The 25829-nt window shown below is 40.9% G+C and overlaps 1 protein-coding gene across 1 annotated transcript in view; it reads left to right on the top strand.

The window, feature by feature from the left end:
- Positions 1–25829, top strand: part of LOC135221695 (syndetin-like) — a 145711-nt gene that overhangs the window by 42696 nt on the left and 77186 nt on the right. Inside the window, exons 3-5 of the mRNA XM_064259434.1 lie at positions 16004–16164; positions 17438–17549; positions 21267–21476. Of these exons, the coding sequence (XP_064115504.1) occupies positions 16004–16164; positions 17438–17549; positions 21267–21476 (483 nt within the window). The remainder of the gene's footprint in view (positions 1–16003; positions 16165–17437; positions 17550–21266; positions 21477–25829) is intronic.

Here is a 25829-nt window from a genome sequence, read left to right as displayed (position 1 = left end):
TTCCCTTGGTGCAAACAGCCCAACCTTCCACCTCAAAGGCTCAATCGCAGCCGATCTACGTTATCTCCCCTCAGCCTCAGCCATCCACCTCTTACGCCCTCTCTCCAGCCTACAACCAGGTCTTCGAGGGTCAAGCTTCACAGAAGTATGACCGCTCGAGTAAGGGAGGCAGGTAAGCGATCCTTTCGTGGGAGAGGATCGGGAGGTCCCTTCAATAGGGGAAAACATTTCATGGGGAGGCCGAGGAGGCTACCAGAACCAATGAGGAATTTCAGGTAGGAGGGAGGCTGTTTCACTTTCGCCACCGGTGGAACTTCAGCAAGTGGGCTCAGAGCATTGTGTCAAAAGGCCTGGGTTGGAGCTGGTTAACGAACCCACCCCCATCCAGACCTTTCCGCCAACTTCCTTCCAAAGAATTGACGGAGTATGCGGAGGATCTCCTTCAGAAAGGAGCTATAGCGAGAGTCAAAAGGTTAAAATTTCAAGGACGCTTGTTCAGCGTGCCAAAGAAAGGCTCACAAAAAAGAAGGGTAATCTTAGACTTGTCCCGCTTAAACTTAGCCATTCGCTGCGATAAGTTCAAGATGCTCACGATCTCGCAGGTGCGGACCTTACTTCCCCGTGGGGCCGTCACCACCTCTATCGATCTTACAGACGCTTACTATCATATCCCTATTGCAAGACACTTCCGTCCGTATCTGGGTTTCAAGATAGGAGACCAGACATTCTCCTTCAAGGTAGTTCCTTTCGGGCTCAACGTAGCACCCAGGGTGTTTACGAAGCTGGCGGAAGTAGTAGTTCAACAACTCAGATCGCAAGGGGTTATGGTAGTAGCGTATCTCGACGATTGGTTGATCTGGGCCTCAACAGTCGAAGAATGCAACAAAGCAACACTGAAAGTGATTCAGTTCCTGGAATATCTAGGCTTCAAGATAAACAGGACCAAGTCAAGACTCACTCCAGAGTCAAACTTTCAGTGGCTAGGCATTCAATGGAATCTATCCTCCCATACTCTGTCGATTCCATCATCCAAAAGGAAGGAAATAGCGAAGTCAGTCAAGCAATTTCTGAGTCACAAACTGGCTTCAAGAAGATCTCAGGAAAGGATCCTGGGTTCTCTCCAGTTTGCTTCAGTGACGAACATCCTAATGAAAGCCAAACTGAAAGACCTAACCAGAATCTGGCGCTCACGAGCAAATGTCAGGTCCAGGGACAAATTATCCTCAGTCCCTCTGATTCTAAAGAATCGACTCCGGCCGTGGGCGAAAGTCAAGAACTTGTCGGTGTCAGTGCCCCTTCAGTTTCCTCTCCACCAGGGATCACCATCCACACAGACGCTTCATTAAGCGGTTGGGGAGGATATTCCCAGTTCAAGAAGGTTCAAGGAACGTGGTCACCTCAGTTCCGTCAGTTCCATATAAACGTACTGGAAGCAATGGCAGTGTTCTTGACTCTAAAAAGGTTACGTCCGCCAAAATACTCCCACATAAAGCTAGTCCTGGACAGCGCAGTGGTAGTACATTGTGTAAACAGAGGAGGCTCCAAGTCACGTCATCTAAATCATGTCATGGTAGCCATCTTCTCCCTGGCGGACAAGTTCAGTTGGCATCTCTCCTCCACTCACATAGCTGGAGTGAGAAACGTCATAGCAGATGCTCTATCCCGATCAGTACCTCTAGAGTCGGACCATGGTCACTGGACAACAGTTCGTTCCAATGGATTCTTCAGAGAGTTCCAGTCTACAGGTGGATCTCTTCGCATCCCAAGCAAAAAACACAAACTTCCGTGTTATGTAGCCCCAAACCTGGACCCTCTGGCCTATGCCACGGACGCCCTGGCTCTAGACTGGAACAACTGGGAGAAGATTTATGTCTTTCCTCCAGTGAATCTTCTCATGAAAGTGTTGAACAAACTCAGGACATTCAAGGGTCAAGTGGCTCTAGTAGCCCCAGACTGGCCGAAGAGCAATTGGTACCCTCTCATTCTGGAACTGGGTCTTCGCCCTCTTCGGATCCCCAATCCCATGGCTATCCCAGTCAGTACAAACGAAGACTGTGTTCGCTTCCTCAGGGATTCTCAAAACCCTAACTTTATGGATTTCATGAAGTTTGCAGCGAAAAGGGATGTGAACATTGACCCTCAGAATATTCTCTTCTTGGAATCCGATAAAAGAGATTCAACTTTGAGACAGTATGATGCTGCTGTCAAAAAGTTAGCAACCTTCCTGAAAGAATCAGATATTAGGATCATGACAATCAATTCAGCTATATCCTTTTTCAGATCCTTATTTGAAAAAGGCTTAGCAGCTAGCACAATTAAGACAAACAAATCAGCCTTGAAAAAGATTTTTCAATTTGGGTTCAACATAGACTTGACAGATTCCTACTTCTCGTCTATCCCCAAGGCGTGTGCTAGACTTAGACCTTCTGTAAGGCCTACGTCAGTATCATGGTTCTTAAACGATGTTCTAAAACTGGCTTCAGAAACCAATAATGACACATGCTCGTTTATAATGCTCTTAAGAAAAACCCTCTTTTTATTAAGCTTGGCCTCAGGAGCTAGAATTTCAGAACTGTCGGCTTTATCCAGAGATCCGGATCATATTCAGTTCCTTCCCACAGGGGAAGTGCTACTTTCTCCGGAACGTAGCTTTTATAGCTAAGAATGAAGATCCTTTGATGAGGTGGGAACCATGGAAGGTACTACCCCTTCCACAAGATGTATCTCTTTGCCCAGTTTCAACCTTGCGAGCCTTTCTATCTAGGACCTCCTCATCCTCATCGGGTCCTCTCTTTAAGAGAGAAAAAGGTGGCACTTTATCTATTAAAGGCATCAGGCAACAAATCCTGTACTTCATTAAACAAGCCAATCCTGACTCTTTCCCTAAAGCACATGATGTCAGGGCAGTAGCCACCTCAATTAACTATTTCCAACATATGAACTTCGATGAGTTGAAAAAGTATACTGGATGGAAATCGCCGACAGTTTTCAAACGTCATTACTTAAAGTCCTTGGAAGCTCTGAAATTTTCAGCAGTTGCAGCAGGGAACATAGTTTCCCCTGACTCTAGCTAATCTTTAGTAGAAGATCCAGTCCTCCTTTCTACCTGCTTCACCCAACAGTTTGTCTATTCCTACCTTGTTCATTTACGGTCACCTTGTGTCTTAGCTGCTTTTATGATGATGTGGTGGGTGTCCCTTATTTTTTTGCTAGGGACACTCACAATTGATGATGAATATTGATATGGTGGATGTCATCCCTTATTTTTTTATGCTAGGGGATACATCTTATTGTAGTGGGACGGGTTTTGTATATTAAGTTATATACATTCCTTTATATATGATTATGGTTGAGTTTGTTTGTTCAACGTATTATGTTAATTGCTCTATAAATTTTGATACATAAGCTTTACACAGATACCATTTTGGTACATATATGCCATATTACCTCTGTATATATGTAAATTACCCTAAGTTAAGAAATATTATTAGAATTAAGTGTAATTTAAGCAATATTTCTATTTTTGTACCACTGTGTATATGTATCCTTATTAGCAATTATATTCTTTTACTTTTATTTTATCTTTTATTTGAGACCTCTTTTTAATTTTGTTGATTTTCTTTACAATCTTGTGCTATTTCTCTGGTACGATTTCGCGCAGCGACACGAGCTGAGCCCAGAAAAGGGATTTTGACGTAAGGAAAAATCTATTTCTGGGCGATTGGCTCGTGTCGCCAGCGAATCCCCGCCCTACCCATCCCATCGCCAAGATTGTCTGCTAACTTCAGGATGGCCACCAGAGGCGCAGCAGTCGGCAGCATGGGATGGAGTAGTAGTAGTAGGTGCTGCCCACTCTGTGGGTCGGCTCTCCTCTTGGGGGATTTTGTAGTGGGAGAATTCTTTTGGCATTTGGCTCGTGGTAGTGGTCTCACTCGCCATAGTGTTCATACCGACACCCTCTTGGAGGGTGAGCGAGTCAGTTATACTGACCTTTTTCTTTATTTATTTATTCTCTGGTATGTGTTAGTACATTTACCCTAGAAATAATAGATTAAAGGATATTTCGCTGGCGACACGAGCCAATCGCCCAGAAATAGATTTTTCCTTACGTCAAAATCCCTTTTTTATGATAAAATGAAGTTTTACATAATACCAGGTAGTCCTTCCTCTTCATAGATAGATGTGATGTCAAAAACAAATTGGGAGGTCCTGTTTACCCAAACTAGCGATGGCAGTGCCACCGCACATTTGAATTTTGGACTGCTGAGGTAGAAAGCTTTCAGCTATGTAATTGTTTTTTTTAGGTATTATGTAAAACTGTTTTATCATAAAAATGCCATTTTGGAGGATATCAGGCATGGTCTCATTAAGAGATCATTTATGTTAGAAACTACCAAGGTAGAGCCATATAGACCACACTTCCAGGTTATACCAGTCACAGTGGAGGTATGTATTCCATAATTGGTATAGTATCATGAGTATTGATCCACTCTCCCACAGGTGGCAGACTTTCTAATTTAATTATAGTGTGTTTGGGTAGAAGACTTTCTTTGTCTACAATACATAAGCCTAGTCTGCATTCTCAAGATGAGGGGTATTAAATGCCTCCAGAAGTTGAAAAGGGAGGTACAGTAGAGCCTCGGTTCTCGACGCTAATTCGTTCCAGAAAGAGCGTCGAAATTCGATTATTTCGAGAACTGAATCAAGTTTTCCCATAAGAAATAACTAAAAATGGATTAATCCATTCTTGACCATCAGTTATTACCCTAACCTTGCCTTTTTATTTAATACATTACATGTAAATTACAACTAAATGAGTTAAAAGTTAAATAAATATCATGTTTAACATATATTTATAATTTTAAATGTATAATATATAGTATAAAAGAAAACTAGCCTGCGTCCAACCAGTTGTTGACCAAGCGGCATAGGCTACCTAGGTAAATATAAGTAGAGAACGTAGTGTAGTGGGTAGGCATAAAACGTGATGCTAACATAATAAAAACATTAAAAAGCAAGTCTAATTATTACAGTAAATTAATAAACTATTAAAATTAAACCCAATTTATATTTATCAAAAACTTGCAAAAATTTGCCTACAGTAAGTCGGCATTTAAGGATGTAAACAACCCATAGCACAGCCCTGGTGGTTTATATCGGGACTATGGTAGTAAACAAACCATATCGTCGCTTTAAGCCTAGAAACGTTTACATTCAATATTAATTTATGGTAAATCTTTTACGGCGTCGACTGCAATACTGTATACAAAATCGCTTGAAAATTATCTTTCAGTAAATGTAATGTTATGATACTAACGATTTTGTTTCATAAATGTTCTTATAAAAAAGGTGCGTCTTTTACGACAAGTTGTCCAATATCATGGCTGGTTTCAAGCTTATTGGACTTTGACAATTATGGTACTGCATGGTACATATGTACGTACGTATAAGTAAAAGAATCTTCTTAATTTCTATAATTACTATACCATTGCGTACCAGCATCTCTTGAGTTTAATATCAAGCTAACCTCTTTTTTTACGAGGACGCTTATAAACCAAGCATACAGATTGCATTCGTTACCGCGCAAGCGTTACATATGTAAACTGTGTCACTACCAGATCTCATACGTAAACATTGACGTCTTTTTACAGTAAACATAAAAGAATAGTCTTAATTTCTATAATTATTCTTTACCATAGCGGCGGCTTTGATTTAAGCTAAGGCTAACCTCCTCTTTACCAGCAAGCTTAACAAAGCTTAAGATTGCGTTCGCTACCGAACGGCACACATTACGTATGTGACAGTGGTTTCACTACCAAATCTCACACGTAAACAATGACGTATTTTTACACTAGACATAAAAGAATCTACTTAATTTCTATAATTAATGTATACCGTAGCGGCTTCTGAGTTAAGCTAAGGCTAACCTCTTCTTTACCGGGACGCTTAAAAAGCTTAGATTGCGTTGCTACCGAACCGAACATGTTACGTATGTAACTGGTTTCACTACCAAATCTTACACGTAAACATTGACGTATTACAGTACGACATAAAAGATTCGTCTTAATTACTACGCACTTAATATGGCATAGTGGCTTCTCTGATTTAAGCTATGGCTAACCTCTTCTTTACCGGCAAGCTTAACAAAGCTTAAAGATTGCATTCGCTACTGAACCGCACATGTAACCTACGTACGTAACATTGCCTTCACTCCAAACCTAACACTTAAATACGTATTGCATTTGCTACTGAAACTCGCGCCTCAAGTGTGAGCATGGTTTTAGAATATGTCTACGCTTGAAAAAAAAAAATCAAGCAAGGGTGCTTGATTAAATCTTTTTTTTCGCTCATCACTTTCATGCAGAGGAGAGGATAGACGAAACTTAAGGTTTATTTTGGAGTTGAAAATGATGGAAACATTTTGAAAAAGGAAAATGCGAATGCCATGTAAACACTTTTCCATTATTTCAGAGATTAACAATAGCAAAAGGTTTGAACATAGATAGCCAGTAGTAATGTTGGGACCCATGATGAATCAAAAGGTAACTGCGTATAGAGTTGATACCACCGAAAAAGCAAACGAAATGCGTGCAAGGTCTACAAGACACGACACATGTTTGAATGTTTGTAAAAAATAGTTGCGGACTTTGAACAATGCTGAGTGGCATCACCAGTGTTACCAACCGTTTTGCTAAATTATGTTAGTCGTTCCAAGCAAGAATTTATGCCAAATATGGTGCAATTTTGTACCAGAATTATGCTATTAATCTATCATTATCTCATTTCTCTAATACATTTGAGCTAAAACAACGATGTAATGGAAATTTAAAACATTTATATATTAGGTGAAATGATACAAAGTGACGAACAGACAATATTATAACTAATAATTTGATGATCTTTACATGTTAGGAAACTCGAAATAAAACACCATTTTTCTTTAATAGATCACATACGCAATCACTAGTACACTATTTGATATGCAATCACTATTATACTATTTGACAAATGTGTGGAGATCACACATACAAATGTGAAGAAAAACAACAAATTTTACTTATTACTGCATCATTATCATGCCACTGAGAACCATTTTTCTTTAACAGGTCGCATACACAATTAATAAATACTTGAAAATGTGTGAAAATTACTTCAAATATAACATTTTGATATTTACTGAAAAATTAAAATTAAAAAAAAAAGGTAAACAAACAAACCAGTCTCTACTCAAGAAGAAAAGCATACGTACTTATTACTTGATCATTATCATGCCACTGAAACACCATTTTTTTTAACAGATCACATAAACAATGAATAAATACTTGAAAATTGTGTGAAAATCACTTCAGACATAATTAAAATTTTGATTACTGAAAAAAATAAAACTTACAAAAGGAAAAAAAGTAATTCTTTACTCGTGAAGAAAAAACAGTATTAACACTTTACTGATCGTTTGTCATGCCACTGTGGGTATTTATTTATATTCACAAAATTTAACATTCCTTAGTTGGGTTCAAACTTAGCAATTAACTCATTTGTTAGTGCTGCTTTTGAGGCAATTTCACTATGAAGATATATTCACTATAGCTGTGTATGAAATTGAGGAATTTTCTGCATTTTATTTAAAATTTTAGTGAAAATACATTCTTAAATTGTACTAGAACCCAAGTGTGAAAGAAATTATGCTAAGCTCCAATTCTTGGGTCAAATTATGCTAAAAAAAGCATGAAATTATGCTACATTTGGTAGCACTGGATGACGCCAACTAGCGGCAGCTGGCGGAAACAGTTTTGTTTACAAACATCATATGGTCGGGGGTCGGAAACTGGTTTTTTGGTTGAAAACAGATACAAAGTTTATTGGAAATTTACTGGCGAAATCCGATTATGTCGAGTTCTAATACAGTCGTGAACCGGGTCTCTACTGTACTCTTAGAAAGTCTTCATTGAGCTTAGTTCTTAACAACTTACTGGGAGAGTTCAGTTCTAGATATGTAACACTCAGCAGTTTTTGGTATTACATATGCATCAACAAGAACTGGTGCAAAATATATCTTAGTTTGTTCCAACACGATATACAAACCATCAGTCCTTCACATAAGGAATTACTATTCAGTGCCAGCTGGACCAGTCGTAAGATTTACTAACAAGGTAGATCGGCAGTAACTGCTTGTACGATGGTCAGGAGTCCCACCTGACTGGAGGTAAACATTACCACTTTGCTTTCGACCGCCATCAGGTGAAGTCGTTTGCTTGCCTCTCTGCCCACCTCTGTCCTGAGATTATCAAAGCTGCTTACCTTTCAACCTGTTTCTGTTAGAATTCTTAGTGTGGAAGTGATGGTAAGTACTCTGTATTATTTTTGTTTTCATTATTTGTGAAGTGCGTCGCTGAACGTAACATGCAGTCCCACGAATCGGAGAAGCCCCCTCACCCCCCATCCAATCGGAGAGTGTGCCCTGGAGTGGGAGGCCGTAAGTGTGGGGGCTTCAGGTCCAGCGATGCTGTGGACCCTCATCCTTTATGTACTAGGTGCCGAGGGCGTGAATGCTCTTGGTCCTTAACTTGTGATATTTGTGTCTCTTGGTCGGAGGAGCAGTGGGAGTTGTATGAGAAGAGGAAGAAGCCACGTAGAGCTGCCAGGGTGTCGTTGGAAAGCTCTCCCTCGACACCTCTGGTGACCAACACATTATCTTTTTTTCTCCCTCCTCGTCAGCCCCCGCATATGGCTCTCTTCCCTTCGGGGGATGTGTCCCTCTCTGTTAAGTGCAGAGGAAGGAGGGCGACACCCCGACCTTGAGTTGTACTCTGGGTTTTCTGTCCGCTCAGGGTGGGATCCTTCCCCCTCTGAGCGAACAGGAACCCCCCCCCCCCCCCCCTAACCCGACTGTTGCTTCCTCAGGTGTGTCTGCCTCTGCGAGTGGAGATCTTCAGCAGGTGTGGTGCTCTCTGAGTCTTCTGGGCACTCCGAGTATTCAGGGGCTCTTACACCATCTGGCTGCAGCCCCGGTCACTCACGGGCTGGAGACGAGGACGACTACGACCTTCTCCACACCAGGTTATGCTGCTCCACCGCACCTGGTGTACACTCAGCACGTGATCACGGTCACCCCCCTTGGCTGCAGTACAAGCTCCGCTGTCATACATGGCCCGGAGGGAGATGGTTTCTCCTCCACCTGGTTTTGCTGTCCTCGGTCCGCCCCCTGACTTGAGTACCCGCAGAGCTCCCCCTTGGATCGCCCTCCTGTAGCCGTCGCTGTACCTGCTGCTCTGTTCCTGCTCGTGTGTTCCTGCTCGTGGAAGTGCTGCCGCTCCCGCAGGTCCTTCCGGCCAGGTGGAGTTGGGCCCTGTTGCCACCACAACCACCCCAGCTCCAGCCTGGATGGGAGACCTGTCTGCTGTCCTGAGGAAACGGGCAAAGAAGAAGTCCAAGAAGAAGAGGAAGGTGTCGTCGTCTTCTTCGTCGTCGTCTTCTGCCGCCTCTTCCCCTTCAACTTCCAAGGTCCCCAGCCGAGGAAGAAGAAGATGGCCTGTCTCGCTCCAGCAGGACAAGTGGGTCTTCTGCTGGTCCTCCGGTCTCTCTGGGAACGAGGCCCATCTCTCCTTCCTCAGGGAAGAAGAAGATGGGGAACTCGGAGGTACCAGCTACTGCTGGTACCTCTGCTCCCAGCTCCAGAGGTTCTACCTCCGGACCGGTAACTGTCTCGGCCGCTTGCTCGCAAGCGTCACCGAGTGTAAGGTCACCTACCGGTGATCGTGCAGCCATGAACCAGACAACTGAGCACGCTCACCGTCAGGGTCCAGGCAAGGAGCAGAAGGATGGTAAGAGTCGCTCTGGTGACTCTTGCCAGACCGGCGATCACTCACGTGGCTATCGTCCGGTTCCCAGGGTTGATGTGATGGTCCCCCTAGTCACCAGGAACAGCCTTGGCTGCTTCTGGGATCGTGGCACATCTTGAGGATGGTGCTTGGTCTCACCGCATTAGCGGATGCTACCAGTCACCCGACCATGGCTCCCACTGGGACCGGACAGCTCGCACAGCTGGTAGCAGCTCCCCTGATGCACGAGTCTCATGCTACCATCCTCGGTCCAGCGTTTCTCTGCAGGGAGACCGCTGGTCCAGACTTGCAGCTCGATCCCCACCGCGGGTTGGCAATTGCCTGCAGTCCTCCCAGCCTGCCAGTTCTGCTGATAGGCAGGGTAGTAGCGTCAGGTCTTCCTCACCTATCCCTTCAACCTCCTCGGGCTACACCGGGAGGAGTGAGGCTAACAGGAGTGACCGTGAGGAGTGCGCTCCTTACGGTCTGGCCACGAGAGCCTACGAGCCTGGCACAGTCCTAGGATCGAGCAGATTGTATGCCCAAGTGTTGGAGGAAACCACGAGGGGTGTGGCGAGGTTCTTCCTCCTAAAGGAAGATTCTCTCGGGAAGTGATCGTCCTGGATGGATCTGACGGTCCATTGCCCCAGGAAGCAATCACCCCTGAGATACAGAGGTTCTTTGCAGAGATCATTGCACTGATTCGACAGCACAACGACCTCGGGGAAGGATCGGTGGTTGCACCCTCTGACCCTCCATCGAAGTTGGGGTCATTCTGGGGTCCTAAGAAGGAACCCAGTGCGACGGTGGGTCTAACCCGGTCTTCCTTGGCCAACAGTGTGTTGGACCAGGTGAACACCCTTGTCTCCGGACTAGAGGACTCACTCAGGTCCAGCAGGTCGGACAAGCTGCTTCCCCCTCCTCTGCTCGTCAGCGGCGTTTCTATGTGCCTTTGGTAGACCCGTTACCGACCAAGCTGGTCGACCCGGAGATAGCTTGTCTAACTCCAGGAATGCCTCTTCATCACCTGCTGTTTGAGAACCTCTGGTTCTCACAGAAAGAGGCATCGGCCCTGGAATCCACTGCCATGGCAGCTTTCCAGGCTGTCTCCTGGCTGGATCTGTGGTCCCTCACGGTATCCAGAGTTGCAGCCTCCTCGGGAGCTACTGTTCCTGAGGAAGACTTGGCGTTCGGGAGACTCTGCCAGTCTGGAGGTAGGGCCATCTTCTACCTCGCCTACCAGATGGCCAACCTTTGGTCCAACCTGGTTTTGAGGAGACAGGACTCAGTCCTGACTCGCATAACCAGAGCGGCCGGTCAAGAGGTGATGTAGGGTCTACGCAACGGACTGTTGCTCGGTTCCTCCTCTATCTTCCCTAGAGAGATGGTGGACGCTGCGGTGGAAAAGCAGAAAGCTGAGGACAGTGACCGCTTAGTACACCATGCAGTTATGAAGACTTCTGGGCAGTCTTGTTCAACTGCGTCTAAGCCTTAGAGCTTGGCTAGCGCTTCCTCTGCTCCTAAGACGTCAGCACCATCAAGGGTAACGTGAGGTAAGACCCAGCCTCACTCTTTCACTTTGAAAAGTGAGCGTCAGCCCTCCTCTCAAGCCTCCTTCTCTCGCGGGAAAGGGGTTAAGCGGAAGGGGAAGAGAGGGAAACGCTAGGGACGGCGTTCCCCCTCAACTGCTGCCGGAGGTTGGGGGTGCCTGGCGAGCCATTGTGCAACTTGATAGTGCTACAGAGCCGAGACTTGGGTAGTGGATGTTCTTTGGGAGGGATACCTACTGCCCTTCGAGTCAAGGCCACCCCTCACCTCACACCCGGTTCACCTTTAGATGTACATCCCCGGTTCTGCCAGGGACGTAGCACTGACACAAGAAGTAAAGACCATGCTGAGCAAAGGAGCTGTGGAGATTGTGCGAGACAGTCACCGGGTTTCTACAGCCGAATTTTCTTGGCGGAGAAGTCTACGGGGGCCTTGAGACCGGTGATAGATCTCTCTCCCTTGAATCGTTTCGTTTGCCAGACTCGGTTCAAGATGGAAATAGCACGCTCAGTGCTCGACTCCATCAGGGAGAACAATTTCCTGCTTTCAGTGGACCTGAAGGATGAATATTTTCAAATTCCCATCCACCAATCCTCCAGGAAAGTAACTCTGCTTTATCCTTGGCGGGACGGTGTACTAATTCAGGGCACTTTGTTTTGGTCTTACAGCTGCCGAGATCTGGGGATCGTGGTAAATGTCGAGAAGTCAGATCTCGAACCCAAGCAGAGGATAAAGTACCTGGGCATGCTGATGGATACGGTAGCAGCATGAGTCTTCTCTGCAGACTCGCGGATCAGCAGGTTCAGGGAGGCAGCCAGATGGTTCAGTCAGCTCAGCCGTGGCAAGTCGTCACTAGAGAAGTTAGTCCCTCACGGGCATTTTCACCGGCGGTCTCTTCATTGGAGACTAAAGGAGTGCTGGTCACAGGCACAGGATCCACAATCCTTCCTGGTTCCTCTCACGGAGGAAGTAAAAGAGGACCTGGCCTGGTGGCTAGACAACAGGAGCTGGTTGCAGGAGTGTGGAACCATCATGACAGGCATCTTCACATCAACTTCCTTGAACTCAAGGCTGCGTTTCTCGCACTCCAATAATTCCAGGAACGACTGATGGGACACTCAGTGGTATTGATGAGCGACAGCACCACAGTAGTGGCATACGTCAACAAACAGGTGCACGAGTGGGCCATAGCTCACTCGGTAGAGTTGTCAGCCAGATACATTCCAGGCAAGAGGAATGTAGTGCCAGACAAGCTCAGCCACCAGAATCAGGTGATTGGGACCGAATGGTCTCTTCACCCAGATGTGGCAGAAAGGCTCTTCGACCTGTGGGAGCATCCCAGTAGTGGATCTGCTCGCCACCCGGCACAACAGAAAACTTCAGGTTTTCCTCTCAGTTGTGCCGGACCCATGGGCAGCTGCAGAGGACGCGTTCCAACACCCGTGGGACAACCCCGTAGTCTGTGCCTATCCCCCATTCTGCCTGATTCACAAGGTGATCAGCAGGGTGCTGGTCACCAGCAATCTTCAGATGATTCTGGTGGCACCCAAATGGCTTGAGGCCATCTGGTATCAGGACCTACTGGCTCTTCTCTCGGAGGCACCGCGAGAGATTCCCCCATGGCACAACCTGCTGTGTCAACTGCATGTAGAATGGTACCACCAGGCAGATCATTCCCTGTGTCTTTACGGCTGGCAGTTATCCACCATCTCTTGCGAGTGAGAGGGTTTTCTCGCCAAGCAGCAACAGAGATGGCTGGATACCTCAGACAGTCCTCTGCCGCAGTATACCAGGGAAAGTGGTCCGTCTTCAGCAGGTAGCGGATATCCTCATCTTTCTTCGCCAAGAGAAGCTCCTCTGTCTCCGCAGTCAAAGGATACAGTGCCGCCCTGGCCCTAGTCCTTAAATTGTGAGGAGTGGATATTTCCTTCTCCATGGAAATATCTCTCCTAATGAGGAGCTTTGAGAGGTCTTGCCCACCTTGGGAACTCAGGCCCCTGGGGTGGGATGTGACTCTTGCCTTAAGGAGTTTGACTAGTAGACCCTACGAGCCTCTCTGGGAGTCGTCAGACACGGATCTGACCCTCAAGACCGTCTTTCTGCTGGCCCTCTTTCTGCTGGCCCTGGCATCAGCAAAGAGAGTAGGAGAACTTTGTGGTCTTTTCTTCGATGTTAAACACTTGAGGGGAGGGGGATCGGTTACACTTGATTTCGTCCCGCATTTCACAGCGAAGACTCAGAACCCTTCGGTCCCTGATGCCAGGTTCGAGTCCTTCACGATCCCCTCCCTAGAGGACTTCACATGTAATGATGCGGAAGAGATACTGCTTTGTCCTGTGAGGGTGCTACGTTGCTATCTGAAGAAAACTCGACACCTCAGGCTGAGTGTCGACGCCCTACATTAGCACTGGGGTGACCAAGAAGTGTCCAAGAACACTGTTTCTTTCTGGCTTCATTAGGTAATCAGGAAAGCGTACGACTCAGACAGGAGTGCCGACACCAGTACCTTTTGTCCGAGAGCTCACGAAGTTAGAGGCATTGGTCCAACCCGTGGGTTCCGCAAGAACTTGTCCGTCGCACAGGTGCTGAAGGCAGGGGTGTGGTCCAACCAGACCAACTTCACCTCCTCCTACCTTCTGGATATTGCCCATAGGTCCTTGGACACTTTTTTCTTGGGACCTGTGGTGGCTGCTCAACAAGTTGTGTAGCTTACCCAGCTCCTTTGCAGGACAAGGTAGCATCTTGTTCTTGTAATATTGCATGAACGGAGAGTGAATGAGAATGTGACTGGCTCCTCTTCCTCCTCTTTTCTCCCTCTCCCTGTGGGCAGAGGGTAGCGGTCGTCACAATGCTGGACGGGACAATGATGCAGGTAAGCTACGTAACCGAGCTCCATTCTATCCCTTTTATTAGGGATAGAAGCGTTTATCCATCCCTTCCCTAGCAAGGGGGGAAGCGGACACCAGTAAGAAACAAACCCAATATGTACTTTATATTTGGCTTCTTACTTAGGACTTTAGTCCTTGCTTGCTATTCATAAGAGGTACACTTGCCTCCCTCTTATGAATTGGTCCAGAGGTCTGACCGTTGATCTTGCAGTGCACACTCGATCAGTTGGACAGAGGCTAGGTTCCCCCCCTTTTCTCTTACGACCAGGGAGGGAACCCAGGTTGGGTGAACACCAGTCTGTTCACAAGAATCAGATTCCTCCCACCAATAACTGAGTCTTTCTTATGCAAAGGACTGATGGTTTGTATAGCGTGTTGGAACAAATCACAATTTTTGGAAGTAAATTGTATTTTTCCTATCTATACAAACCTGAGTTCCTTTACATATAGTCCCGCCTCATGCCACCCCTCACTCTGTTCCTGGGCCTAAAGCAAAGTGGTATGTTTACCTCCAGCCGGGCAGGACTCCCGACCATCGCACAAGCAATTACTGCTGAACTACCTTGTTAGTAAATCTTACGACCGGTCCAGCTGGCATTGAATAGTAATTCATTATGTAAAGGATCTCAGGTGTGTATAGTTAGGAAAAATACAATTTACTTAAAAAATTGTGATTTTACTAGACCACTGAGCTGATTAACAGATATTTTTACGTGGCTAGGAACCAATTGGTTACGTAGCAACGGGACCTACAGTTTATTGTGGAATCCGAACCACATTATATAGAGAAATGAATTTTTATCTCCAGAAATAAATTCCTCTGATTCCACGTTGGCAGAGCCGAGAACCGAACTTAGGACCACTGGATTGGTAGGCAAGCGCAAAAACCACTCATCCAACGAGGAACTAGATGCAAAATATAGCTGAGTTACATAGTTGTACCTAGTTTTGTAACCAAGATACAAAACAACAAGTGAAAAAGAAGAGAGACTTAAAGAAAGATATATTATTATGTCTGGTTTAAACTGAATATAAAGGTTACTTGATTATGCTAAAGTAAAATAGTATGATAAATAATAAAAGATACAGACATTAGATAAAGAGAAAGCAGCAGTGGCCCAAGGTGGATTTACATTACTAAAACATTAGATAAAGAGAAAGCAGCAGTGGCCCAAGGTGGATTTACATTACTAAAAGACTTAAACAAAAATGTTGTGGGTTAAGGCCTAAAATTGACTAAATAAATCAAGAAGGTTCGAAAGGTGACAGCTCAATAAGTTCACGAGAGGCAAATAAGGATAATTACAACATGAAGAGAGTGAGGTGTTCAGGATAGAAACAGCTGGAGGAGGGTCATTAAAAGCAGTGACCCTGACTAGGGATTAAGCAGAGAAGAAAACACAGAGAGAAGGAAATACCTGGAAACTGGTGACGGGAACTCTAGGAAATCTCACAAAAAAGGGGAAATGAAATAGGGGAAACAGAGCATATTTACCGAAGAATTTCTGGTATGAGTTTAGTGATATATACTGGGATTTTTGTGGCTTATTAGATGAAGCAATGAATGATCAATGGGGTTGTAATAAAGCAACAACTTGCTTAAAAAAATGTTGAATTTTTTCCTTTAATGATTTGTTTTCAAATATAAACAAGTGTTCTAGTCAAATATAAACAAAAGTGTGCTAGTCAAATACTATAAACATAAGTGTGCTAGTAAGTCTGTGCTATTAATCATGATTTTGTTTGCAGGTTCCTATTGTGACAAACACAGCCCTAACTATTCTGAGGCTGATTGGTAAATATATTCAGATGATGAGACTGCTGCAGCCAATAGCATTTGATGTGATGATATCACTCAGCCATTTGTTTGACTATTATTTATATAGTGTCTTCACTTTTTTTGGGCCAAGGTAAGGGTACATGGGTGATTGAATTATTGGATTAATTCATCTTTAAGTCGTAGGTTTGTAGTCGTATGTGAATAGTTTGTGTAGTTGATGGGAATATCTGTGCTGTTTTTAAAGCTTGGATTCATCATAGATCATAGTTTCATTACCAGTGTACTTAGTCTTTGTAGTTTTCTGTAGCATCTTCATCATAAACTTTCCTACATTGGTTTGATGTTTTTGCTTGAGGTTACTTTCTGCTGTTGATGATTAGCTACCTTTTAGCATATTTAACCAGTTGTTATAATGTTGGTATATATGAGGTTAATAATTTTCTATTTCATTTAATTAAATCTCTGGGTAATTTTTTTTATTTAATTACAAATTTTTTTTTTGTAGAAGCTTGCTATTTAGTAATGACATTTTGACTTTTTCCATAAGAAGGAATGCTCATTATGAATAGGTATCTGCAACATAGTCATGCATGTTAAACTGGTAATTTCAAGACTGAGAGAGAGAGAGAGAGAGAGAGAGAGAGAGAGAGAGAGAGAGAGAGAGAGAGAGATGCATAATTTATTGGTTTATTTGTGGTGAATCTTACCTACTGTTAAAGTTAGCTATATCTCCGCACCGGTTAGGCGAGTTGGCACTAAAACAAAAAATATTAGGAGAAATGAACTCATGGAGACATTGCTCTGACCATATTTAAAATTCATTAATTAATCATTATAGCCAATGTTGCCCAAATAAAAGTTTTTTACGTACTATTATTTTAGTCGTGGAATATAAAAAACTGGGCAAACATTAATGAGTTAGCATATATTCATGACTTGCTATTTTGACACAGAAAATTGCCATAATGTAAGCACCCTAAATTAGTACCTTCAGAAAATTAAAAGATGCAGAAGCTAAAGCTGGAAATTTTAAAACTACCCAAAATGTTTATTGCAATACAAAATTCACAATGTAACACTCAAGTTTTCTATTTCTTTGTGCAACTGTTCTCTTGGTCAAGACTTTTTCCTCTGAAATGTTATATGTACTAGAATTCAGTAGTTACCTGTGGAAGGAGAATCTATTTCTTAAAGGATTGCAGAACACTTGGCATACCAATAGTGCAATGGGGCAAAGTTCCAAGTAATACCAGATTATGCTTATTGTTTGACAAATTGTATGTGTAAAATCATATGATAAATGGTAAATGCTAGATGTACTTTGTGCATATATATACATAAATCTGAATGCCATTTTTGCAATTCAGTTAATAATTTCTGATTTTTAATTTGTCTTATTACAGTGGAGTGCAAGAGCAGGAGCTTGGCCATCTCCGGTCGCCGCTTAAAAGAATTCAAGATACACTGATCATTAATTTAGAGGATAGCCCTGATGAACCTCAGGATCATGAGAAGGCAAGTGTCAAGTAAATGGCTTTTCACCACACAGTAAAATGTAATTTTCTGTTCTATCTGTATTGGTCTCTGGAGATCATCTTTGATAATTAGGTGTACTGACAGATTAAAGGGGTTGGCTTCTGAGAAAAGAGAAGATATTGAACACTGGTTCATGTAAACTTCAAATTGCTGAATTGTGATAAATCCTGTGCGGAAAACTTCAACAGTATTGGAAAGGTGGGTTCTGTTGATCTCTTCAAGACAGTAAGAATACCAAAATATGAAAGTAAAATCATAATATGGACTGTGTGTAATTTTTGCAGACTTATGGAATGGAAATATTTAGAATAGATATACAGTGGTCCCCCCGTATTCGTGGGGGATGCGTACCAGACCCCCCATGAATAGTTAGAGCACGCGAATGTCTGGAACCCCTATAAAAACGCTAAAAACAGCCTATTTTGTTAGTTAAAACTCAAGAAAAACTACTAAAAATTTTCATACTTGGTTTTTTAATAGTTTTATCACAAAAAGTGCATTTTGTGATGAAATTGATTAAAAAACCAGGAATTTGTGGATAGTTCTCATAGAAAAATACCGCGAATTTTCCGCGAATAATGCAGGGAAACGTTCCCAAGAGAAATCTGCGAATGTGTGAGTCCGCAAATCCGTAGAACGTGAATAAGGGGGGCCCACTGTATAGCAAATTTGCCACCATTTTTGAACTGTCAACCATCTTGGAAGTAACCATATAGTATTAAGGTGGCTGGGGATTGATTTTGGTTTATGGGGATGATAATAGTTCTCAGGCCAAATCTTTTGCTTACATCGGTATTTGCAGTTTTTTTCCTGTATCCTATAAAAAAAATTTTATGCCAACCTGTATCAAATATTCAGCTATAAAGTAGTGTCACCTATGCACATTGAGACATGGAATTTCAAGATGGTAGATGATCTGATCAATAGTCTTAATTTTGCTGGTGTTGAGCTTAATGTCCCTATGACTAAACCACTTAGTGGTCCATTCCAGATCAAAGTCAAGACTAAGCAGCAAAATCATTTCATATTTGGGAGAGAACATAACTGCTACAAAGTTGTATGATCTGCATTTTGTTCTATTTTTTTTAAATCAGCAGTTTTTCCAAGTAAAAAGGAAAATGAAAGATTAACCCTTTAACGCCGATTGGACGTATTAAACGTCTATATAAATTGTCTGTTGGATGCCGATTGGACGTATGGCACGTCGATATAAAATTTTTTTTTTTTAAATTCCCGGAAAAATAGTTATAGGCCTACTAGGCAAAAACTTTTGAATCACGCGCCTTGGGGGATGCTGGGGGCTCACGGATCAAGGCGTTGTTTTGTTTACAATCGTTACCCAGGCGCGCAAGCGCAAATTTCTCTTCTTGCACTAAAAAGCATCAGCAACACATCTCAGAAATTATTTCATCACTTTGACATAATTTTTGCACCATTTTATATTAGCCGTTACATGGAGTATTATATATGAAAATGTGTGCAATTTCATGTAGAATACAACAAAAAACAACCCATGGTTGTAACTTTTATCAGTTTTGAAATATTTTTATATAAATAACGATAAGTGCCAAAATTTCAACCTTCGGTCAAATTTGACTCTACTGAAATGGTTGAAAAACGCAATTGTAAGCTAAAACTCTTATATTCTAGTAACATTCAATCATTTACCTTCATTTTGCAACAAATTGGAAGTCTCTAGCACAATATTTTGATTTATTGTGAATTTATGAAAAAACTTTTTCCTTACGTCCGCGTGGTAACTCTTCCGAAAAAATCAGAAATTTTTTCGTCCAATTGTCGTAATGTTTGCACCATTTTAAACTAGCCGTTACATAAAGTTTTATATATGGAAATGTGTGCAATTTCATGTTGAATATAACGAAAAACAACCCATGGTTGTAGCTTTTATCAGTTTTGAAATATTTTTATATAAATAACGATAAGTGCCAAAATATCAACCTTTGGTCAAATTTGACTGGACCGAAATGGTCAAAAGACGCAATTGTAAGCTAAAACTCTTACATTCTAGTAATATTCAGTCATTTACCTTTATTTTGCAACAAATTGGAAGTCTATAGCACAATATTTCGATTCATGGTGAATTTATGAAAAAAAAAATTCCCTTATGTCCTCGCGGTAACTCTTCCGAAAAAAATCAGAAATTTTTTTGTGCGATTGTCATAATGTTTGTACCATTTTAAATTAGCCGTTACATAAAGTTTTATATATGAAAATGTGTGCAATTTCATGTAGAATACAACAAAAAACAACCCGTGATTGTAGTTTTTATTAGTTTTGAAATATTTTCATATAAATAACGATGTGCCAAAATTTCAACCTTTGGTCAACTTTAACTCGACCGAAATGGTAAAAAAACGCAATTGTAAGCTAAAAATATTACATTTTAGTAATATTCAATCATTTACCTTTATTTTGTAACAAATTGGAAGTTTTGTAACACAATATTTCGATTTACGGTGAATTTATGAAATAAACTTTTTCCTTATGTCTGCGCAGTAACTCTTCCGAAAAAATCAGAATTTTTTTTGTGCGATTGTTGTAATGTTTGCACCATTTTAAATTAGCCGTTACATAAAGTTTTATATATGAAAATGTGCGCAATTTCATGTAGAATACAACAAAATACAACCCATGGTTGTAGCTTTTATCGGTTTTGAAATATTTTTATATAAATAACGATAAATAGAAAAATTCGTCCTTCGGTCAACTTTAACTCTACCGAAATGGTAAAAAATTACAATTGTAAGCTACATCACTTACAGTCTAGTAATATTCAATCAATTACCTTCATTTTGCAATGAAAGGGAAGTCTCTAGCTCAATATTTCGATTTATGGTGAATTTTTGAAAACAGCTTTTTTTTATGTCTGCTTGTTACAAATTCATGCATCATTTTGTGATAATATTTTCTCTGTGTTGCCTTGATCGTTTTACAATGTGTTATATACCAAAATGATCACAATTTAGTGTACAATACAGCGAAAATTTTTTAACTTGTTAGCTTTAACCGTTTTGCTCACAGCACGATTTGTATACAATTATATATGAAATTTTTTTTTCGCACTCATATATCCTAATATTTATATATGATAATGATATTTTTTTTTCATTTCTGATGGTTGTATACTAAACTTTAGGCAATGACAAAAAGAAGGAGCCAAAAATGAACTCTTAATCTTGAAAACTAAACGTGCTTTGATTTTTTGAAAAAAAAAAATATCCGCTTCGGCGCTCACTCGCGAACGCCGCCGGCATGCGGGAGACGATTTTTAAAATACCACTTCAGCGTTTAAGGGTTAACAGAATTTCCAAGAGGTAGTACGAATCTTAAAATTTTTTTATAAAATTTTGTTATAACCAAACTGAGGTAAAACTTGTATATAAGATATAAGATCAAGGTAAAATGTTTTTATCTAGAATATATGAGAAATACTTGCAAATTTTAAATACAATATCTTCTTTGCGTTTGTGTATTTGTGAGTTAGAATTTTTTTTAGGACATGGTAAATCAAGGCCTATTAAGTTTTCATTCCTGTATCTCCTGTCATCTGCCTGAGAAATTTTTTATATAATTTTAGTTAGATTAACTCATTTGTACTTCATATCATGTATGTATTGCAAAATGATTATGATTTGGTAAAATAATTAGGAACTTTCAAGCAAATTCTTTTTATAGGTTCAGAGTCCATCTTTGTCCCCTGTGGTGGATACGACATCTGCTGAAAGCATTTATGGCTTACCCGTTCGAGTTGTTGCTGTTGAGAGTTTAATATTCTTGGCTCATCAGCTTGAGGCATTGTTACCCCATATTGAGCCCCTCATCCCACAACAACGAAGAACATTTCTGCATCAGTTTTACTCAGCTACTGTCAAAGTTACTGCAGAAGTGAGTGTTCATTGAAGTTATTATTTTGCTATTAAACTTTCCACATACGTATTCTTGTACCATTGTAGAGGAATGATTATAGTATTGTTTCTTTGTCCCTTGTTACCTAAATTGCACCCTCTTGAGAGTGATATACTGGAATTTGTTCTGTAGGTTTTTTTGTAATTTTGATACGTACTGTACAGTATGTGTACATATACAGTATACCCCCTGTATTTGAAGGGGATGTGTTCCAGACCCCTTTTGAATAGCTAGAATTCGCAAATACTTAAACCCTATAAAAACACTTAAAACTGCCCAGTATTTTGTAAGCTCAAACTCAAGAAAAACCCACTAAAAATTCTTATACCTGGTCTTTTAATAGTTTTCTCACAAAAAGTGCATTTAATCATGAAATTGGTATGAAAATACTGTAATTAGTGGATACTTCTCATAGAAAAATACCCCGGATACACAAATTTTCCACAAATAGTGGCTAGAGATGATCCATAGAGAAATCCGTGAATGCCGAGACCGCCAATACGGCAGGTCCACTTTTTATAATTTAGAACCCCATAAAAGTGGGAAATTTTTGGTGCAAATGTCAGCCAGCTCCAAATGAATGAGGTATACTTCCTTGTTATGAAATTAATGAATGCAGATATGTATTTATTACTATGTGGGATGCTCTCCAACTAGTATCAAGCACGTCTTACAAAATTCTACTGTGTATAGAACAGATGTGTTATGGCACACCATATCTGTGCTTAACATATACTGACTAAATAGCCAGCATGCTGTACAATTTTCATATCTCAGTTAATTTGATAAGATATATATACAATGTACATCATGACTATCTACATAGCCTTTGTGTAGTCTAGACTTATTTACTTATCAGCATCAACTTTCAACATCTGCAAATCATCGTTCTGTTGGGAAATAAAGCTGAAATGCTAATATAAGAATAATAAATAATGTACTGTACTTAAATATATTCTTTTTAGTAAGAGAACATCAATACAGTAGATATGCATGGGCAATCATAGTTTAGAATGCATAGATGGAATCTGCTCAATTTTTATATTCATTGTTATAAATATTGCAATACACTCCCTGAACACCTGAATTAGCCCTGGTCACTGACCAGCCCGAACTACATCCCCACAAATTTTCCCACAAAGTGGGTATTTAACTGTCAGTGTTACCAATGCTGCAGATAAAATGTCTACTGAGTTACCTGGGGACCGTTGGCAACAATGCAGCAAATACTGGCCGGCAATGGCCTAATTTCTCAATTGCTTTTAGTTTGCACTGATGGTAGGACATGTCCTGCATCAGGCAAACTTTTTGGTCTTAGCCCAGCCCCCACTAAACTTTTTTGGTCTTATATACTGGATTATGACCTTGACCTTTCATTACGATCACGCTTCTGCCCATTTCTTTGGCTTGATCCGAAATCAGAATTCTCCTGTTGTCAACCTGGCTTGGTATTGGACTTGAAATGGATAAGCTACATAAAGAAACTTCATCAGCCAATGCCTCTACGTCTGCTTCGTCTGCTGCTATGTCCGAGCAACTTATGGGTGAAGACATTGACGTTCATTGACCCTGCACGTCATGCAAGCTTGAGGATGAGTACTCTCAAACATGACCAACATTCTTTATGCATTACGTGTAGGAAAGTGCAATGTAGCGTCAGACAAAGGTGATGAGTGTAGGGACTGGTCTTTAGAGCAGATGGAAGATTACCTAAAGCATAGGAAATCCTTAGCTTCCAAGAGCAAGTGTAGGTCAGTGGTAGAATCACAGCCAATAGACAAGGAAGCTCTAGAATCAGAATTATCAGGAAATTAGAGGATAGGTTGACATTAAGCATGTCTAGTTTAATTTCTAATTTGATGAATAAGTTAGGCAAAACTAAGGAAAGTAGTATATGTAATTCTAATCGTTCTCTTTCAGCCCCTTTGCCTGTTCCAAAACCAGCCCTAACGGGCGCCAGGGGTCATGGAGACCCGCAAGTCTCGAAGGTAGGATCTGCCACTGCCCCCCGGTGTGGAGCAGGCAGTGTTAGCAACAGAATCCCCCCCCTTTCCCCTCAGGTGGTAATTTCTGATGTTTTCTGATGTTTTAGCCATCTTGCTTGGTGAGACGTTCCCACGCGCAGTCTGATTAATCAACAGATATCACAAGTTTAACTTACGTCTAGAATTTGAGAAATATCTAGAAGTATTCGTGAACTATCGGTGATAAGATTAGTGTGAAAATAGTAGGATAAAGCGTCTACTAAGTTAGTTTATCAAGTGAAATACTGTAAATCAGAACAAGATGGCAGTAAGTTCCAACTGTGGAAAAAAATGGCAAAATTTAGCTTGTTTGGCTGATTCGCAATACAATGAGGTAGCAGGAAGGGAACTGGCATTTCTCATCTATGAGATCAGCAACAGTCCTAACCAAAAAGATACAAAAGCATTCATAGATATATTAGAAGGATATAATCCTTCAAACTGGAACAAATCAACAGGAAACATCTTGAAAATAATTGAAGAAGTTCCAAATAAAATCCAAGTGGTCAAGAGACTCATAAAGAAAATATACATAAACCAACATATTCCTACAAAGAAAATGAATAAGGTGAACATTGTGAATATCTTAATTGATGCATTAGGAAAAAGAATGCCAAAAGCATGCAAACTGTGTAAGGTGTGGTATAGCATAGTTAATCCACAAAACCTAATCAGAAAATGTGCTGCATGCAACATTCCGACCCATCCACAATGTGCTGAGGTAATGCAAGATATGAGAAAAGATACCAGAATATTTTGCTCAACATGTCTATCATGGATAGACAATGTTATTAAATCAAGATTGAATGTACAAATAGTCGAGGATGAAGAAGAAGAGGAAGAGGAAGAAGAAGAAGAGGAAAACGGAAGAGAAGTAAACAAAACTGAAATGACAAAAAAAAATAAGCAAAACAAAGAACAAGATAAAAGTATGGATGCAGAGATACTCATTGATACTACATATGAGGCAATAAAGTAGCATACTTACGAAGAAATAAATTACAATATGACAACACAAAAGAAAATCCCGAAGAGGCTCTACCCAGATCTTCACAATGACGGGAAAGAGGAAAAAATAGACAGAAAAGATAAAGTCTGCAACCTTTTGAAAAGAGGGAATTGCAGATTTGGAGAAAGATGTTACTACAAACATCCTAAGGTATGTCACAACTATGAAATATTTGGTATATGTGCATACCTAGATGGCTATGAGGATGATTGCAGAGATCTGCATCCAAAAATATGCAAAAACCCAAAAGAAGGAAAAGGATGTAAGTTCGACAAAAAATGTAAATATATGCACCCTGTAGCCATGAATCATAATCAAATAAATAATCAATCAAGTAATAAAATCCAAAATAAGAAAGAAACAAATAAAGAGAGGAATAAAGAATATCAGGTAAAAGAAAAAAGCAAGCCATCAACGCAATATGCAGTGATGTCAGCAAAAAATTTCAAAGCCTCAGCTCCAAGATACTACTCAAGAGATAATAACTGTATTTATTATGCAAGAGGATATTGCAGATGCGGAGAAAATTGCAGATTCAGACACAAAATGAATAATTATGATGAAGGAAGATCAAATATTATGGAAAAGTTGGATTTTAAATGTCAGAATTTCTGGAAAGAGACATGGGAAAATCCTTATTATTACCCATATTAAATGAAGGAGAAAACACGCAAACCATTATAGTGATGAATGTGCAGGCTTTAGTTACGAGTAACTCAAAAAGAAAAATAGAGTACTTAGAAGAACTAACCCAAATTGAAAAGAAAATAGATATAATGAATATAAGTGAAACCTGGTATTCCCAAGAGACTGGGAATGATGATCAAATAAAAGGGTTCCAAACTTATAGATCAGATAGAAAAAATAGGAATCAAGGGGAACCGCAATATATGGGAAAGACAAAAAACAAGGAAAAATATATGAGAAATATAGTAACTCAGAATGTGAACTAATAGCGGTAGAATTTGAATCTGAAAAATAAATGAACATAGTAATATATAGACCTCCTAATACTAAAGAGTTTGACTTAATAATAGATAAATTGGATGATATATGTAGAAATCACAAGGACTGGACTATTCTCCTATCTGGAGACTTCAACTTTCCTTTTGTAGACTGGAAAGAACGAATAGGAGATTGTGGTTGTACTTATACATATAAAAAAGAGAGTAATAGTAGTGCAGAAGATAAGAGGCAATTCGAAAAGCTATTAGATATGCTACTAGAATACAACATTCAACAAATAAATCACTTGCCAACAAGAAAGGAAAATACTTTAGACCTAGTATTTGTGAATGA

The sequence above is a fragment of the Macrobrachium nipponense genome, chromosome 3 (genome assembly GCF_015104395.2).
Source record: "Macrobrachium nipponense isolate FS-2020 chromosome 3, ASM1510439v2, whole genome shotgun sequence".
NCBI lineage: Eukaryota > Metazoa > Arthropoda > Malacostraca > Decapoda > Palaemonidae > Macrobrachium > Macrobrachium nipponense.
This window is presented reverse-complemented; position numbering and strand designations above follow the sequence as displayed.